Genomic DNA, 17,158 nt, shown 5'->3' with positions numbered 1-17,158 from the left:
CCTCATCCATCATGCCCCACAAATGGACACAAATAAAGAGGACACATTCCTGCCTCCGCTCCCACTACCACATTCAAGCCCTCTCCAGCCTTTTCTCTGCTTTGCTCTCTTCTGTGAGCCAAGGCCTTGAGGAGAAAAAAGAAGACCAGAGTTCAGGCTCTCCCTCGCTCTTGGAGGCCATGAGAGCGCCAGAAGAAAGAGCCAGGTGGTGTTCTGACTTCATGACTCTTGGTATAATTTTCATTTTGGGCCAAAATGACGAGGCAGCCAGAAGGACTAGATGGAGTTGAGGGGAGGGAGGGGGGGGGGGCGAAGGGTGAGCAACATGTTTGGGATGAAATAAAGAAAGAAGAGGAAACATGTCAATCCACATTGTAGTCTTTTATTTTCTTAGTTGTTCCTCCCACAGTATTGAATCAAAATGCATAACAGTTACATTATAGAAAGCATTAAAACAAAGTACCTCAACTTGCTGATTACTTTTTAAAATCGATTATAAACAAAACAACGACAAAAACAAACAGGAAATCTGGTCCCTCAAAATGGGAGAATAAATGAAAGTAATCTGTTATTTATCATAAGTTTGGCACAAGGGATTAACATGAACTGAACATCTCACAAGCTTGCAGACAACCGTAGAAAATGTCAGATACAGATCTTACCAGACCAATCATGCGTGTATGAAGAAATTACACCTGGCTTTTTTAATTATTCATACTTTATAACGTTTTTCTTTTTTTTTTTTTTTCTTTCTTTTTTTTTTACAATTGAATCATTAAATTGTCATAGAAAAAAAAACAAACAAACAAAAGCTAAAGTATATCTATTCATAGACCGGTTTCATTAGTAGAATAAGGAGTGAATTGTATGTTTAATACTATCTGGCACTCAAATGTAATCTACAACCCCACTGAAATCTGGGATAGGCCCGGCTGGGAAATCTCTCCTTCACCTGGGCTAAGAGCAGTGCTATTCAGTAAACAAACTACAGTTTGCCAAGAAATAAATACAATTCTCAAAATACAACAGCAATTAACAACGACACCACCAACAAAAAAAAATAAAGAAAAAGAAAACAAATGATTGTCTAAAATGAAAGACACATGAGCATGGAGTAGCTAACGACTAGCATTCAGGCTATTTAGTGGTATTGTTGGTTGACTAGGATGAATTCAAGGGTTTTGAAAAAGGCATTTGCCCTTTACAGAACAACAATTAACTTCAGCACTGGCTACTTATTTCAGTAAATTTAGAAAAAAAAGGAAAAAAAAAGACAACGTGTTTTCTTTTCTTCCACTAAAAAGACTGTCTATTTATATCCTTTCACAGATAGCGCAGGTGGGCAGGATGGAGTGCAGCGGAGAACAGTTGTTGGACACTTGTGTACAGTGCTTTGATTGTGCAGACACACGCAGCAACAAAAACGCAGATGGGAGACCGGTCTGATTTAAGTTTAACAACTCTCATTTGTTCTTCAATGACTTCAGTGATATTAAAGCGCTGCTAGTGTTGTCCTTACATGGAGCGGGTTTCATCTGAAGGCTGCTCACCCCCACCTTTCACTCTTATCGTCGTATTTATGAGGAACATCTGCCGATCTCCAGGGGTTAAAAAGGGGATTCTTGTTTTGGCTCCTATGCTTATTACACAGTGAAACATGCCAGGCTGAAACCAGCTGTCTTTGAGACAAACTCTGCATAAAATGCTCTCCTTGCCCCGTATGTGCTGGGCTGGTAGGTTCGCTCCAGCTATGACACATCAGCACACCCATCTTACTCAACTATCAGCTGCCTTTTCTGTGCAAAACATAGAGACTCAGAAGAATAAATACAGCTATTATTACTTTAACATTATTATTTTCTACTCATGGCCACTGCGATACGAAAAACCAATTTAAATTTTTTGTGTGTGTGTGTGTGTGGGGGGCGGGCCGGGCCCGGTGAGGACAGGGACCCTTGCGTTGTGTGTAAGGCAGTCAGATGGGCCGTGGTTCTGCTCAGCAGTCACTCTGTTGGACGATCAGGGGCCCCTGCTGAGAGCCCCAGTGATGTACTCCCAGTGCCATAGGTAGATTGGGGTTGAGAGGTGACAGTGGAGACACAGCGGGGTGTCATCATACATGGCTGAGTGATTGGATGGCGCTGGATTCAGCTGCAGCCCGTGCCAGGCTGTGCCACATGGTGGCCGGGGTGTGGGAGGCCGAGTGGAGAGAGTCCTTTTCAGCCAGAGACAGCATCATGGCGTAGGCCTGAGGGAGCAGATGGACGACATTTAACCAGCGTCTTTCAATTCAAAAGTTGACATTTCCTGAACTGGATGGGAGTACGTGTGTATAAACTGTCAATATTTGTTTTACCTGAGACTTGGATTTCCTAAAGAGGGGAGGTTTGACCGCGTCAGTCAGAGAGGGAGAGCCAAACGAGCCGTCGTCCTCATCCCCTTCACTCAGCTCACTCTCCTCCAGCTTGCGCATGTCGGAGAAACGATGAATGTGATCCAGGGCCGAGTAGCTGCTCTGCTCCTCGTCCTCCTCCTCCTCCTTATACCTGGAAGTTGTTTTAAAAAAATGTGAATCAGATATTTTCAATTTGCTCGCATCATCTAACTTAACGTTCTTAAAGACATAATTCGGTTTTGGAAACATTTGCGCGGCATTTACCTCATTGGAGAAGTTTTGCAATCTGTTTTCAAGTCATTTGGCTCGCTGAAATCCATGTCCTCTTGTAAGATGTCGTCACTAAGGTTGCTCGTAAGCATCTTGGCCTCCCTTTTCTCAGGGCTTTCACTCTGCTCCTCAGCTTCCTCTTCATCAGCCCCTAGGTCTTCTGCTTCATCATCCTCCAGGTCATGTGAGCTGTGGCTGGCCATCAGGGGCTTCCCTTCTTCAAACGGACCTCCATTTATCCTGAAAACCAGGAAAAGTCATTCAATTAAAGAAGTTTGATGATGTAGCTGACGTTCCTAGAGGCCTAAATATGGAAATACTGTGCGTTTTATGAATGCACTCTACACTTAAGGTCGGTGCAAATTCTGTGAACAAGATGTTGGGCTTGTTTTTGCTTGCTTGCAAGTTCTTGCAAGAATCTGCTCCAGTTTTCTACCTAAACTGTGCAAGGTTTCAGCATAAACAATGCAAGACGCAGTAGATCTGAGGCAGACTGTGGCAGCTGCGACTGAGCAGAGCCAGAATCCCGTTTGTCATCAAGGCTCTGGGGCCCCTTTGGGCACAGCAGTACTGAGTTGATCATTGCAGCACTTAAATGGAGTGCTCTGCCTCTCGCCTTGTTTATTTTCCCTACTATCTCGTATTCATCTAATAGGCAAAATATTTAGCTGACAGCCCCATTTGGTGGGAGAGTTATGAGAGCGCTGCCAACCGGCCCATTCCTTTATCCCTGCGGAGGGAGAGAGGGCCAGCTATCCAAACTGCCTGAGTCTTAATCTGTCCCTCTGTCTCAGCGCCACAGGAAACCACCATTTGGTAAATCATCTGGAACCACATTAAGACTGATTCACTAATTACACTCTGGGACATCTTTCGTCAGCTTGCAAAAATGCCATTTCTTGCACAAAGGATTCAGGGACGGGGACTGAATGGGGCGAAGCTGACGGAAGGGGAACAAAACACACCAGGAGCAACACCAATGCAGTATATGATACTTGCACTGGAATAAAATACAGACACTATTTGCAAAAAGTGACTTCAGGGAGGGAACAGATGGGATTACTTCAGATTATATTCTGACATATAAATAAATTAGCTGATGATGTTTCTGCTTTCAACTGAGCTCACACTGGAACAGGGAGTTGAGAAGGTGGTATTCGTCCGGTGTTGAGCTTGCACAACGGCGGGGAGGAACCAGCCCCAAAAGACAGAGTGAGAACTCTGTGATTAAGAAAACAGATTCGCTAATTACGCTTTCAAAAGTGGTAATTTGCTGAGGATAAAGTATCTATCAGAAGCAGTCAGGAGCGCTGCACTTTGAAAGGAAACACAGGCTGACCCTTTGACCCCACCCCCTCTACCCTCTTCCTGTTTGCAGACATGTTGGTTCCAGATGTGGTAATCTAACTACTGCAAACCAACTTCCCCCCCCGACTCCTCCGCAACACCACCCGCTCCCGCCTGCTTCTCTCCAACCCCGCTGACGCTCCACTGCACGGTCCTGCCCTCACAGGCCTTCTGAACAATCTGCGAGATCTTTCTCTGGCCGTACAATCTGCCATGTGATCGCAGCAACATGACGCATGTGAAAACAAAGTCAGAGGTCTGAGCGGCCCCTCTACAGCGATCTGATCTGATCACAGAAACAAGGCTTTATTTGCAAAATGCTCAGACAACATTGCATGCACACAGATATCTTTTCCTCTGTGAGGCCAAAAGGCAACTGATATAAAGACCTCCTTAAACATTTCGAAAAAAAAAACCTGTGATTATGTCATCACAGATGATTACTCTGGGATCCAGACCCCAGAACACGGTTTGATTATTAACAGAGGCTGGCTGGGTGGTATGAAAATGTTAAGATTGCAGCTGACCGATTAATATAAGCGTTAAAGCCACTCTGGAGCTTGGTGGATGAGAGGCAATGGCAGATTATCTTCCTCGATATAGAACTAATCAGCCAAAACAAAGGCACACTTGAAGCTTACCCTTCCTCAGAAGGGTCCGGTGACGTCTGGTTCTGGCCCGTGCTGCTGATGAAATTTCTTATTTCATTGAAATAAGAGTCTTCTTTGTCGTCCAATATGGCACTGCCGCTGTCCAGTTCAGACTGTGGAGATGACATTGCAGTTCCTGCAGACAGAACAAGAAACCTGATGAGGGCGGATGTTTCACCAGTGACATCCCACAAAATGTCACAGCTGTGCTCAAATTCTATTGTTTGCGGTGAAAACCCATCAATTCTCTTCACGTCGTACAGCAGCACGACTGCATCAAATTTCATATTGCATACAACATTCTGTGTTTGTAGGAACCTGAACTCCGAATTAAAACAACGTTTTTAGATGCTAAACTATGTTAACTGCAACCGTAACTCTTACCAGAATATCTGAAAGGTGTACTTAATGTTATCGAGCAATGCTGTTTCTCTTTGACATTTTTAGCCTATTCCTTTTGCACTGAGGGTTGAGAAATATATTGTTTGAGGCTTATAATTGATATTTGTGTATGATATATTGCACATTGCGTATGATAAAGGGCCTGCTGCTGTCGGCTTCTGGCCAGGTGTCACCGCTGGTTCTGCTGATGCAGTGAGACTGATCAACCTATCAAACCTGTGAGTTGTGCTGCTGATGAAAGCAGCTCATTCCAAAAATATTTTGTGCTATTGCAGAGGTTCATGGCAGATTTATATGATTTAATTTCTCAGCCTCAAAGAATGTCTCCAATCTTGATTAAATTATTTGTTATACATTTCAGTAGTGGGATTTATGAATGTCAGAAGTCGGCAAAGCGACTTTCTCTCTTGAATATGGGAAGAGGAAAGAGGAGTGCTTCACATGAATGTGAAAAAAAATTGTCGTCAGATACATTTTTCAAGGTGTGTTCCTCACCTGACAGGTTGCCGTTCTCGTGCTTTTTCAGGTGACGGTCCAGGTTGGTCTGCTGACCAAAGCAGCGGTCGCACAGGTGGCACTTAAAGGGCTTTTCCTTGTTGTGAATATTGCGAATGTGACGCTGCAGGTTGGAGGAGATGCTGAAGGAGCGGTCGCAGTATTTACACCTGCAGAAAAAAAAAATGGAGGCCTTTCACTTAAACTGTTGAATTATGAAATTACATAAGCACTAACATACACACTGCTAGTCATAAATAAATACCAATGCACTGCATAATGAATCAGAGCCTGGGGTTTGTTCTGTGGGAATGCATAATGCAGGATACACACACACACACACACACACACACACACACTCATCCAGACGGCCTCAGCAGTCCCACAGCCCCAGACATGATGGAGGAGCTTGTTTAAGGTGAAACAGCTCTGCCTCTTATCTCCAGCCAGCGCAATAAAATTGCATTCTTCTCTCACAAAATAAGCACGCAACAGATTTGGTTGAAGCTCTGCAAAATTAGGGGCCCTTGCCAAGTTTCTTCATGCAAAATTATACAAGAAGATTACATCTTTTCTTCTGGAGGAATTAGCTCGCTCGATTGGCTGTCCCTCAGGAACCCCCCGGTTTATCTCCACGAAAAAAAATTACAATAAACAGCGGCGATCTTTAATAGCATGCCAGCGTGTAATGTGCAGGCTATCAGGCCGGGGCAGTAGAGGGCTGCATCTGTCTCTCTCTCTCCCCTGTGGTCAGCAGGCCTCTTCCAAAGTTTTGGCAAACATTCCTCTACCTTAGTAACTGCAAAGTTGAGCAGCTTGAGCCAGAACATATTCATTATCCAAACAAATGGCTGTTGCGCTGTAACTACCTCAGAAAAACCTGACAAAAACAGACAAAAGAAAGCTACTATGGCCATGTTTTATAGAGGCGGACAGCTCCCTGAAGACGAAACAGAATTGCTGGGATTAGTCTTATTATCAGGAGTCATTCATAAATAAATAAATAAGAACAATTATCTTGTGGTAGGCTTTATATCGTAGGCACGTCTCACTTATAGCCAGGAGCTTGCACATCTCTTTGATTCTGGCCGCATGGCTTTTAGAGAAATGACCACAGCTGCCAGCTCTGGACATCTGCCCGTGCTCCTCATCACACACATTTCCACCAACTTCCTCCCTTCCTCCCCGCTCACCTTCCCCCTATCCCCTCCTGACGCGAGGAGACGGACACCATTTTTCATCAGGCACATTATTTAGCAGTAGGATAATTATTCCAGGCTCATGGCACAGGAAAACACAAGTAAACTCTGCTCTAACTATAGATGAGTAATTGATGATAAAACAGCCACATGCTGCAAACAAATGAGCTGTGTGTCTTTGTTGTGCAAAAGCACATTTGCTGCTTTTACCCACAATTCCTTGGTGAGAGAAGCAGCATTGCATAGGTGAGTAAATGCACTTCTTGACTAGGAAGAGATCGGACGCTGGCACGAAGGAGACACGGGGAAGCTCAGCAACAATGTTTCTGTTCTCTCGTAAGAACTCAGAACCGGAAACACACTCCAAGGGAGAGTCTGTAGGCGTGTAGGGATAGAGTTACCTGTATGGTTGCTCTCCTGTATGAGTCCTGAGGTGGCGAGTCAGGTTGGCTGACCGAGGGAATATTTTTCCACAGTATCTATAAAAGAGCAGAGCTCTCATTGAAACAAATACCCAATGGTTTTAAAGGTTTTAAAAATTATCAGCCGAAACGCACTGAACCATTTGCCACACATACCTGCACGTGTAGCGCTCTTTGCCCTTGCGCAGCAGGGTCTCCGGGAGAGCAGAAGGTGGAGCTCTGAAGTCAAACATGGAGGGAACGGAGCGCAGCAGCTCACCGGACTCCGGCTTCAGGGAGTTGAACGTCTCCAGCTTCTCTGCCATGTTTTCAATAGCCGTCATCTGTGGAGACAACAGGCGGCGAGGACTGAGACAAGGGTGGACTTTTACTCTTACTTTTACTTTACATGACCGTGATACTTAAGAAGGCTTGAGGTTTGACGTTTTTTTTCTTTAATGAAAGTAAAATTCAGTAGACACTGGTGTGTTTATGCTGAAGGACGCTTTTCAGAAAGAGAGTTTTTGGGTGTGTCATTGAAGAATGAAAACTTTAAGAGCTGGCCAAATCACATATTTTCATATTTTTAGTACATTTTATTAAGATATGCAAATAAGTAAAATACCACAGACTTATTTGTGGTATACTTCAAAAGGTTTCTGCCTGGACATTGGTAACATTTCTAAACATATCTGTTTACTGATTTTCACAGTAAAAGAAGGGAGACAGGTGTTGGGCAAATTCTTATTAAGACAGTCATCAATGATTCATGTATTTAAGATGAAATACTTCCTGAGAAGCAAGACGAGTGCATCTGACACTGATTCATAACTTTGTTATGACACACACAAACACACCCACACCCACACACACACACACACACACAAAATAAAGCGCTATCTTCCATTCATGCTCTGTGAAGAGCAGGTGTGCAGCTCTGAACGTTAAAGTCGGCCAAGTCTCATTCTCAATCAAATAATCATAAAGGATTCATGCGATGAACACACACACAAAGACTGCAGCCAATCTTCTAATGAAACTGAACATTTACTTCCATCAGATACCCTCTGAGGGGATGTGTTTGTTTGCGTGTGTGTGTGTGTGTGTGTGTGTGTCCGCTTGGACAAGAAGCAGCACGGTGGTCATAGTTGATTAACTGCCTTCAATGTGTGTAAAAGGTGAAAATATATCTGCGTGTGTGAGGGAGAGGGATGTGTTTGTAATGCCTTTTTATGTGCGGGAGTGCACGCGTGTCCACGGTGCGTGTGCTCACAGGAAAGTGCGCTTGACGCGATCGTGATTGCACGGGCGTCGTGTGTATCTGTGTGTTGCCGGATGCGTGTGGGCGCGTGCGCGCGCCTGCCTGTGCGTGTGTGGCAGAGGAGTGATTCATGTCCACTGCTGGGCTGTAAACCATTCTGTGCACAATGCGGGCAGACAGCACATTCGTCAATATGAAAGATGTTGACATTACTGATCAAGGGCCAGACACGGGTAATAATGATATCGCTGTGCTGAGAGGGGGCGGGATGGGGGAGGAGCAGGGGGGCTGGAGGGGGAGTGAAGGAGGGAGGAGGAGGGGGAGGGGGGTCCCAGTAGGCCGCAGGGCCTGTCAGACCATCTCACACACGCACATACACTAAGTTGAGTGTTTTTTTGTTATTTTATAAAGGAGCCACAGAAATTTGCATTGTTTTGTGTGTATTGAATTTTCAGCCTGTTTCTTCTTCTCATTTCAATGAGGCAACAAATCAATGGTGATTCGGGTCCTCCACCAGAGCCCTGATCCCACTCTGACATTCCATCTCCTGCTTTCACCCCCTGTCACTCTCAGGCTTCACGCCAAGATCGAGCAGACCAGGGGAAAAGAAACAGAGGAGGAGAAGAAGAGTACGATCAAGGACTCGATGATGGGAGGAAGAGAGAGGAGGGATGAAAGAGGGAAGGAAAAAAGTGAGAGGCAGAGGGAGATTACAGACAAAAGAGCATGCAAACAAGACAGAAAGTGAGAGCGAACAGGGTCTGGAGAGGGAGAGGGACTGATGGCTGATGGATGGTAGCGGAGTCGGGCGTTGGGAGCGGCTGATTAGGAGTGACGGCCGAGTGTAAAGTTCCTGCCGCAGCCGTCGACGTTCCCACTGAGGGAGGATGTGGAGTGTCAGGTCTGTTTGATTATGAATATGCCAGTGCTACACGCCATGAATCAAAGTGTGACACAGAGGGAGAACAAGAGAAAGCTCGGGAGTGAGAAAAAGAAGGAGGGGAGTAAAGTGAGGGGCAGACTAAAATTTGTGAGGAAGAAATGTTTTCACATTTCTTCTGAATGCGCGCCGTATATTTCACTGGACTCTTTGCAGACACTGGAGCGGATACTCAGTTTGTCTGCCTTGCTCAATGAGAATCCATAACTCTCGGGGACATTAGGGACCCTAAAGCTGTCGGCAGTATCGAGCCTGTTCGATAAGACATTTTTAGAGCTGAACACCACTCTATCTTGGCTCCACCTACTGGGGAACAGTGATCCCAGCTCAGCCTACTCACGATGCAGTTAGGAGTTGCATCTGTTTAAAAGGAAGAAACGTACGAAAAGATGGTGGAATATTTCAAATGACTTTGCATACTTAGCATTTGTTATTGGAAGGGTGATTTGCAAACTGAAATAACTTTAAAAAAGATAAGAATAGGGTTACATTGGTGAGACTGGTGTAATCTGCATTTAAGTTTTTTTTTCTTTTTCTTAAATGCCCCCAAAGTTACTCAACTACTTTCCAGTTTTAAGATTCACACATCAAGTCTAGAGGATTAGGCTGGTAACAACCAGTCTGCCGTGAATTACACAAAATAAAACAAAAAGACTTTCAGCCCCTGGACTGTTTTATGGATGATGAGTCAGGCTCATTAGGCCACTGTTTGACAGGGTTTTGTGTGAAATGCTCGAGTTAAAGGACAAGAAAATAAATACCTCCACAGTTTGATCTAAAAGTGATTTTTCAATGGTTTTATAGACCACCTACTCCTCTGTGTAGGAGACGACTCCCCCCCCCCCAGACCCAACACATATGTACGCTGAAAACACACACATGCATACCTCCTGAAACCCCCTGTCCTTCCCTGCAGGCAGTGCATGTGCATCTGCAAACTTGCTTGTTGCTGTAGTGTCGCTCTGGGACCAGCACTTGATTGGCTATCTTCAGATGTCAATGATGCTGTTAGGGCTTTAATTAGCAAGATGCATTCTCAATTGTTGATCTTTATCGGGAACCAGATGTTTGGAGGGAGGGCCTAACCTCCCGCTCCCCCAGCCAAGGTCCCAAAGAGACTGTTACCCTTTCCCTGATGTAAAGCAGCGCTCCTAAGCCCCTCCCCCTACTCACCCCCCCTTCAGTGTCCATTTGAAAACGTCCTCCTTAAATCTCCAAGTAAGCAAACATATATTCAGAGCCAGGTCATAGAGTGGGTGTAGCTCAGATGGAAATTCCCACTTAAACCCTTTCATGTTAATCAGCGTAGAGTCTAGATGTAAATGTATAAACAAATCAAAAAAGCCAGGCCCAGTGACTTGTAATGTAACAGGATGTACCGTGCAAAATAAATATGGAACTGAAGTTTCCTTATATTGATGTGTTGGAAACAGATCCAATGACCAGCCTCATCAGAGCTCCGTGATGACAGACTAAAGCCATGCCGATGTGTTGTGCAGCCCGTGCATTAATTACAGGACCGGGTCTTTTTGTTGGAGGTACAGAACTGTAGGTTAAAGAGGAACTTACCCAAGTTCTCTGATCTGGCAAACGAAACTGAGGGGCAGAAGAGAGGGGGGGGGGGGAAAGCAGTCAGAACCATGAAGTGACACACTAATAAACAGCTTTTGTCTGGACATGTGGATACAGAGGGATGATGGGGTTTGCTGCAATTAAATTTGAATCCGCAATGAACTGCCTATCTGCCGGGCTGTGGCACTGGAATTATATGAGACTAATAATTTCCAACACTTCCCGGTGTTCAATAAGCTCGTTATAAGAGGCTACAAATACAATTCCAGTATGTAATCTAAACCAGTTTTGCCTAGCAGTAAAATCTCCTTCCAGGAAATAAAAAGCTGAATCACTACAGTTTTTGAAAAGAAGGTCCAGTGGCCTCAGTTTTGCAACCCCCCCCCCCCTACTTTTTTTGATATATTGCTCAAGAGTGAGTCAGGTGACCAAAAGCAAACCCCCTAAAATGTGTACAGACGGGCCTCTCGGCTAGTCTGCCCTAGACCCATGCAGGCCTGGTATTTGCGGGAATGATTTGTATGTCCAGACATCATAAAGTCATAAAGATGGACTAAGCACTCTGTTAGTGTTTCTACTGATAGGACACCTCATTAAGGCGTGTGGGATAGCCATGCGGCTGCTGCAGGCTGAGCCCATGCAGCACTCTGGACAGGGGACATAAATCAGACAAATGAAACAGCCTGTAAAAACCAGACCTGAAACGGCCTGAAAAGAAGGAAAAAAAAAAAATCATATGGCTGAGAAAGTGGTGTTTTCACTTTCCGACAGGCCGTTCTCACCCTCGGGGGAAGATTGAACAAATGAACGTCAACGCAATGTGTCATTGACACACAAACACACACAAGTACACGCACAGACACACACACACACACACACACACACAGACACACACACACACACACACACACACACAGACACACAAGGGTTCTATGGGGCTTGAAACTGGAAATACTGGCACAGAATACCCTGGGGCAAAAATCATTGCTTTAAGAGCATATCATTTTTTTATATTGTAATCAAAGACATATTACGGGAAGATGTGTCACAATGTTCCTTTTCTTTCTGCCACATCTGTTTCAGATAGCCAACTATGGGCTTAACAGGCAGTGGCTTGTATAAGGCTGGGACTGTATACTAATCCTCATTAATTCAGTTTGGCCAGACTGGGACCCCCATTGTGAATAAAAGCTCAGACTAAAAAGAATCATAATATTCCCTCTTTAGTCACGCTGCTGTCACAGCTGTATATGTAACATGCTAACAGTGAACTTGCAAGACTGCTGGTGCTGCATTAGAGTCGTCATGACAACACATGGATAACACAAAGAGCTGTCCCTCCCCAAACAAATTAGGGTCTGGGGTAGATACAGGATAGAGTTAAATATCCCTCTAAATATTCCAAGCTGCCCCAGTTCACACGTTCAGAACCTACCTGTGGATGGAAGAGGAAGCCTGGAGTCGGCCGCATGTACTTGTCTTTCAGAGTCTCGAACGGATCATTCATTCTCCTCTTCTCAACCCTGCTAATAGTAGATTTCTATCAGCTCTTAACACAAGCACAACAGCAAACATTGGGACTATTCTACTCAGTTTGTGAAAAAGAAATTAAAAACTAACAAATGCATGAATGTAACATAAAAGCAGAGTTAGGGCTGTTCGATTTTGCCCAAAAATAAAATCGTTTTTTTTCTCTCAAAATCCGATTTTCGATTACGATTACGATTATTTTGTGAATTGACAAAAGGCAAAGAAATTATTTCAAATATGCTGTTTTTTTATTGAACATTTGCCCCATTGGGCTTTAAGTGCAAACTTTGCTCTTATTAAACCAAAAATGAATGAATAAAGTCCAAAACTCTGTAAAATAAGTTGAAAAAAAGTTTTAAAAAATATGATAAAATATACAGTTTTATCTCTGAAAAAAAAAAATCAGCAAATCAGCACTTGTAAACATACAGTAAGTTATATTTCCAATTAAATAAAACAAGACATGTTCTAATTAAACTAAACTGGGTCTTTGCATGCTAAATAATAATGCAACCAATGAAGGAGGTAGAGGTGTGTAATGTCAGTCATTACATTTGATATTCACATTTGCAAGTTTTTTGCAAGGAACACGAGCCGGTCTACCACATCTGTGTAGTGAAACATCGATTTTACGATTTTCACGTTTTAACATCGTTCTAATTACATAATCACGATTACGATTTAAAATCGATTAATCGAACAGCCCTAAGCAGAGTACTCCCTGAATGTAGTTTTTTATATTATGAAAATGTGGAACATCAGTGCAAGTGTATTGTGATGCTTCCAGACGAGGCACTGGGAATGGCAATACCTGTAGATGGGGTCCATGAAGAACGGAGTGGGCCGGGCATGCTGTAGGGAGCTGTCGGCCTTTGGAATCTCCACCACTCCCTTGTCGTCTTCATAACTCAGGTTTTTCTTGGCCTCGTCCTCTTTTGGTTTACGTCCACGGTCCCTGGACCCCAGGCTCAGGTCCAATGGCTGATCTTGACCGAGAGGATGCGAGGCCTCTGGTTTTGAGGAAACAAACGGGGCTAACTTTTCCTCCTTTCTCTTGGTAGTGAGGTCAAACGGTGACTCGGATGATTTGCCGGGAGCCTTCTTACAGTCATCTCCTGGAGACTGCGGCTCACCTTTGACGCCCGCGGGCCGCAGGTCTCTGTCCTGGAAGGGGTAAACTGGCGGAGAGAAAGCAGGGAAGAAAGGCAGTGGGAACATAGAGGGGTAGGGCAATGACCCAACTTTTTTGTCCTGCAAGCCAGCTAGCCCAGTTGAGCCAAAATACTTCTCAGCAATGGAGGCGATGGCCTTAATAGAGTCATTTACAGCTCCGGTTACAGCTGTGTGCTCATCCAGCGGGGACGGGATGAGGGAAGGGCCTGGAAAGTCTTTTGCGGGGCCGCTGCCAGACAAGCTGGGGCTTTGGGGGTCTCCCTCACTGGCTTTCCTCTTGGGGCCTTTGCCATTTTCTCGAGCAGCCCCCCTCTCCCTCTCACTGTCCAAGTCACTCTCAAGCTCAGAGCCTGTCGTGCTCTCCAGGTCACTTCCGCTGGGGGTGCTGACGTCGTCCAGGTCACTGCTTTCAGACTGGTCACTTTGCTTGTTCTGCTGCTTCGTAGATGACGAGGAGCCCTGGTTGTGTCGCTCTAAGTCTGTTATGTTGTTTCTGTGTGAAGTGCCATCTTTACGCAGAGCCTTGAGCAGCTCTCGGGACTCCAGAGCACCGGGACTCGGAGGAAGCAATGGACTCTTATTCAACTCTGCCCCAGGCCCTGCAACAGGTGCATGAGCTGGGTGTCTGACGGGAGAGGTGGTGGCAGGAATGAGCTGTGGCCGGTGATAGAGTCCAGAGGGAAACAGGCCAGGGAAACTGAAAGGAAACGCCGGGGCAGCAGGGAAGGTAAGCCCACTATGGTGGCGGGTAGCCCCGAAATAATCAGCCAGTCCAGCACTGCTGTGACCCATTGCCAGGGCTGATTTGTCCAAGCCAGGGGTGCCAGGAAGTGGCATACCCTGGGCAAACAATCCCCCTGCGGTGAAATGATTCTTCCCTTCACAGAAACGCCGGTGCTTGTTGAGGGATGAAGTGGTGCTGAACATTTGCCCACAGTCCTTGCACTTGATCTGCGTGCGGCAGTCAGCGTGCATACGCTTGTGGCGGCAAAGGTTAGAGAACTGGGTGTAGGACTTGTGACATACCTCACCTGCAGGGACATGAAGACAGATGTATATATCAGTGTTACAGTCACACTGACCCCCACACACACTCATAAAAAATGACATCACATGACAATGACATCTCTAGTTAACATACTTCAGGCTGACTGAAGCTAGGGAAGAGGAAATGCAGTATGAGTGATATCGCTTGTGTTCCCATCAATACTCTCACAATAGCTTTCCAGCAAAATAAAAATGGAGAGGCGTGTCCAGATCCTGGTATTGTAGAGGAATCTGAACCGTTGATGGTGTGAGTCACTTGCTGCCACTCATCACCTGCACATCAAACCAGATTCCCAGGCATCTCCACTCCCATTGTCCTCTCAGGGACGCTCCCAAGGAGTCCATAAACAATCACACACTGACACACATATGGACATACAGGCACATTTGCAAAATATTCGCACAACACAAAGAAACTGAATCACACATACACACTCACACACACAGCAACGCAGACGTAAAGATACACACACCCTTTCTCAGCCGCATGCAGCACAATGGCTCTATTTTAAGTTTGTGAAGGAAGTGGAGTTGAATGAATCCTATCCTGCAGTTCAGTTCCCAGGGACAGGTCTCACGTCCTCTACTGCCTTTCTTCCCTGTCTCCCCTCCGGGCCTCTGGTCTCGACCCCGCAGCCCCCTCACCTTGTCCCCTTCGCTGGGGCCATGTCGTCCTGTGCTAAGTGACCTTCCCACAGACAAACTCTGTGCACTGGCATGTCACTCCGTCTGGCCCCGGAAGATGTGCGGTGATAACACCCCATCGCTAAAACAAAACCCCACCGTTTGATCTTATCTTTCATCATTGTTAAAACCGCACGTTATCGCTTACCAGCCCACTATTTTGATAAAGTAATAGCAGCCAATTGTATATTGTTTTAAAGTTTCTTTTCTTTTCTTTCTGTAATAAAAGTCAAACGCAAATGGTATTTATGAAAAACACATCTCCCTGACTTGACCTCTGTCACACTGGAGGATTTCTGTAGACTGGCTGCATTACAGCTTGTACTTCCATAAGTCTTTGATCATTACATTTCAGTAAGAGCCGTCGGAGGCATCTCTGGATGATGGATTTTGCTCACATTGTTATTAGATGTTCAAAACGAGGATCAGGAAGTGGTTAGGCTCACACTTTGATTACACTTCTGCATACTTTGGCCTCTTTCCAGCCACAAGGTGCACAAGAGGCAATTCGAGGAGATGGAGAGGAAGAGCAGGAAAAAGTATTTGGGAAACAGGTTTGAATAAACAGTCGAGAGGAACTCCAAATGGGAAAAGCTCGAAGCCAAGAGTGGATGTCATCTCATGCAGAAATCGAGTTTAATGAGTAAACAAAGAGAGCAAGACGGTGTTAGAATACATTTTAAAAACATGTGGAAAGAAGTGGAAGGAGTCTGAGTCCTGTGGTTTTTTTATTATGTTTCTTCTCTGTCCAGTCTGTGCCTTGCAACACTGATTAATATTGATTAATACATTCTGGATATCCTCTGTGATATTTAAGATATTTAAGTAAAAAACCAACAATAAAAACATGTGTATTATGCACTGAGTGTGGGATCTGCTTGTATTCCTCTGAAACAAAGTCTTATAAACACATCCAAGAGGGGAGAGGGGTAGACATGTATTGGTAAACTGAGCGCTTTCATCTCAAAACTGGACGTGTTAAGACACAACGCACACATTCTTGACACGTTGCGTGCACCAACACACAAACAAAATCATGTGTGCGTACAGTACGACTGTCCGAAGCATGTACGAGCCTTTCAAGAGGACGCTTCACACATACACAAATATACACACATGATCTCGCTCAGGCAGCCGTCATGTTCACTTTGTCTCCCCTCTTTTTTACGCAGCCATTAGTTGTTTTTAAACCTGCATATTTTCTGCTGATTACAGCAAACAGACTATTCGCAGGGCCGTACATGTGGTTGCTATTTGTGAGGAATGGTGAATGTGGTGCAGGCAGAGAGGATGGAGTGGGGTGTATGAGGTCCTCGGTGGAGATGCAGTCATTCCTGCCTGCACTTACGTGTGTGTGTGTGTGTGTGTGTGTGTTAGCTGGAAAAGGAGAAGGCTGTGGATTTAGAGTGTGGACAGGTTTGTATGAACTTATGTATGTTAAAGAGGGGAAAAAAGGGAAAGAAAGAAGGGGCAAAGGATCAAAAACATAAAACTTAAGCTGATGAGAGATCAGTTCTCTCGTGTGAGGTGGTGAAAGTGTGAAAGGTCACAGAGAATAAGATCAACTGAGAAAGAGAAAAAGGCTGTTAGCTGTGGCATCTACAGCAAGGCACACTGGGTCATCCAGACAGGCAACATGCACCCTCACACCAGCAGCGTGCGAGGGTGCTCACGCAGAAAACCCTGCCTAAATGTCCACTTAAGACAAAAAAAAAAACCCAACTGTGTCACCAGAGATGATGAAAAACACCAGTTTGAAATCCAGCAGAACATGAGAAATACTTGAGGACAG

General features: G+C 45.0%; 1 protein-coding gene across 11 annotated transcripts in view; it reads right to left on the bottom strand.

The window, feature by feature from the left end:
• Nucleotides 1-372: 372 nt before the first annotated feature.
• The window catches only part of mecom (MDS1 and EVI1 complex locus), a 137,381-nt gene continuing 120,595 nt past the window's right edge, over nucleotides 373-17,158 (bottom strand). For 5 of the 11 annotated variants that reach the window (XM_061719138.1, XM_061719140.1, XM_061719142.1 and 2 more), the window contains 10 exons: nucleotides 13,274-14,666; nucleotides 12,368-12,458; nucleotides 10,930-10,956; nucleotides 7,337-7,503; nucleotides 7,160-7,237; nucleotides 5,560-5,729; nucleotides 4,654-4,798; nucleotides 2,660-2,905; nucleotides 2,357-2,546; nucleotides 373-2,248 (listed from right to left, as the gene is read on the bottom strand). In XM_061719138.1, the coding sequence (XP_061575122.1) occupies nucleotides 2,114-2,248; nucleotides 2,357-2,546; nucleotides 2,660-2,905; nucleotides 4,654-4,798; nucleotides 5,560-5,729; nucleotides 7,160-7,237; nucleotides 7,337-7,503; nucleotides 10,930-10,956; nucleotides 12,368-12,458; nucleotides 13,274-14,666 (2,642 nt within the window). In that variant the 3' untranslated portion in view covers nucleotides 373-2,113. The remainder of the gene's footprint in view (nucleotides 2,249-2,356; nucleotides 2,547-2,659; nucleotides 2,906-4,653; nucleotides 4,799-5,559; nucleotides 5,730-7,159; nucleotides 7,238-7,336; nucleotides 7,504-10,929; nucleotides 10,957-12,367; nucleotides 12,459-13,273; nucleotides 14,667-17,158) is intronic. The other 6 variants (XM_061719139.1, XM_061719141.1, XM_061719143.1 and 3 more) reach the window with 2 other exon arrangements.

The sequence above is a fragment of the Cololabis saira genome, chromosome 4 (genome assembly GCF_033807715.1).
Source record: "Cololabis saira isolate AMF1-May2022 chromosome 4, fColSai1.1, whole genome shotgun sequence".
NCBI classification, from domain to species: Eukaryota; Metazoa; Chordata; class Actinopteri; order Beloniformes; family Belonidae; genus Cololabis; species Cololabis saira.
The sequence above is the reverse complement of the archived record's forward strand: the minus strand, read 5'-3'. Positions and strand labels throughout refer to the sequence as shown.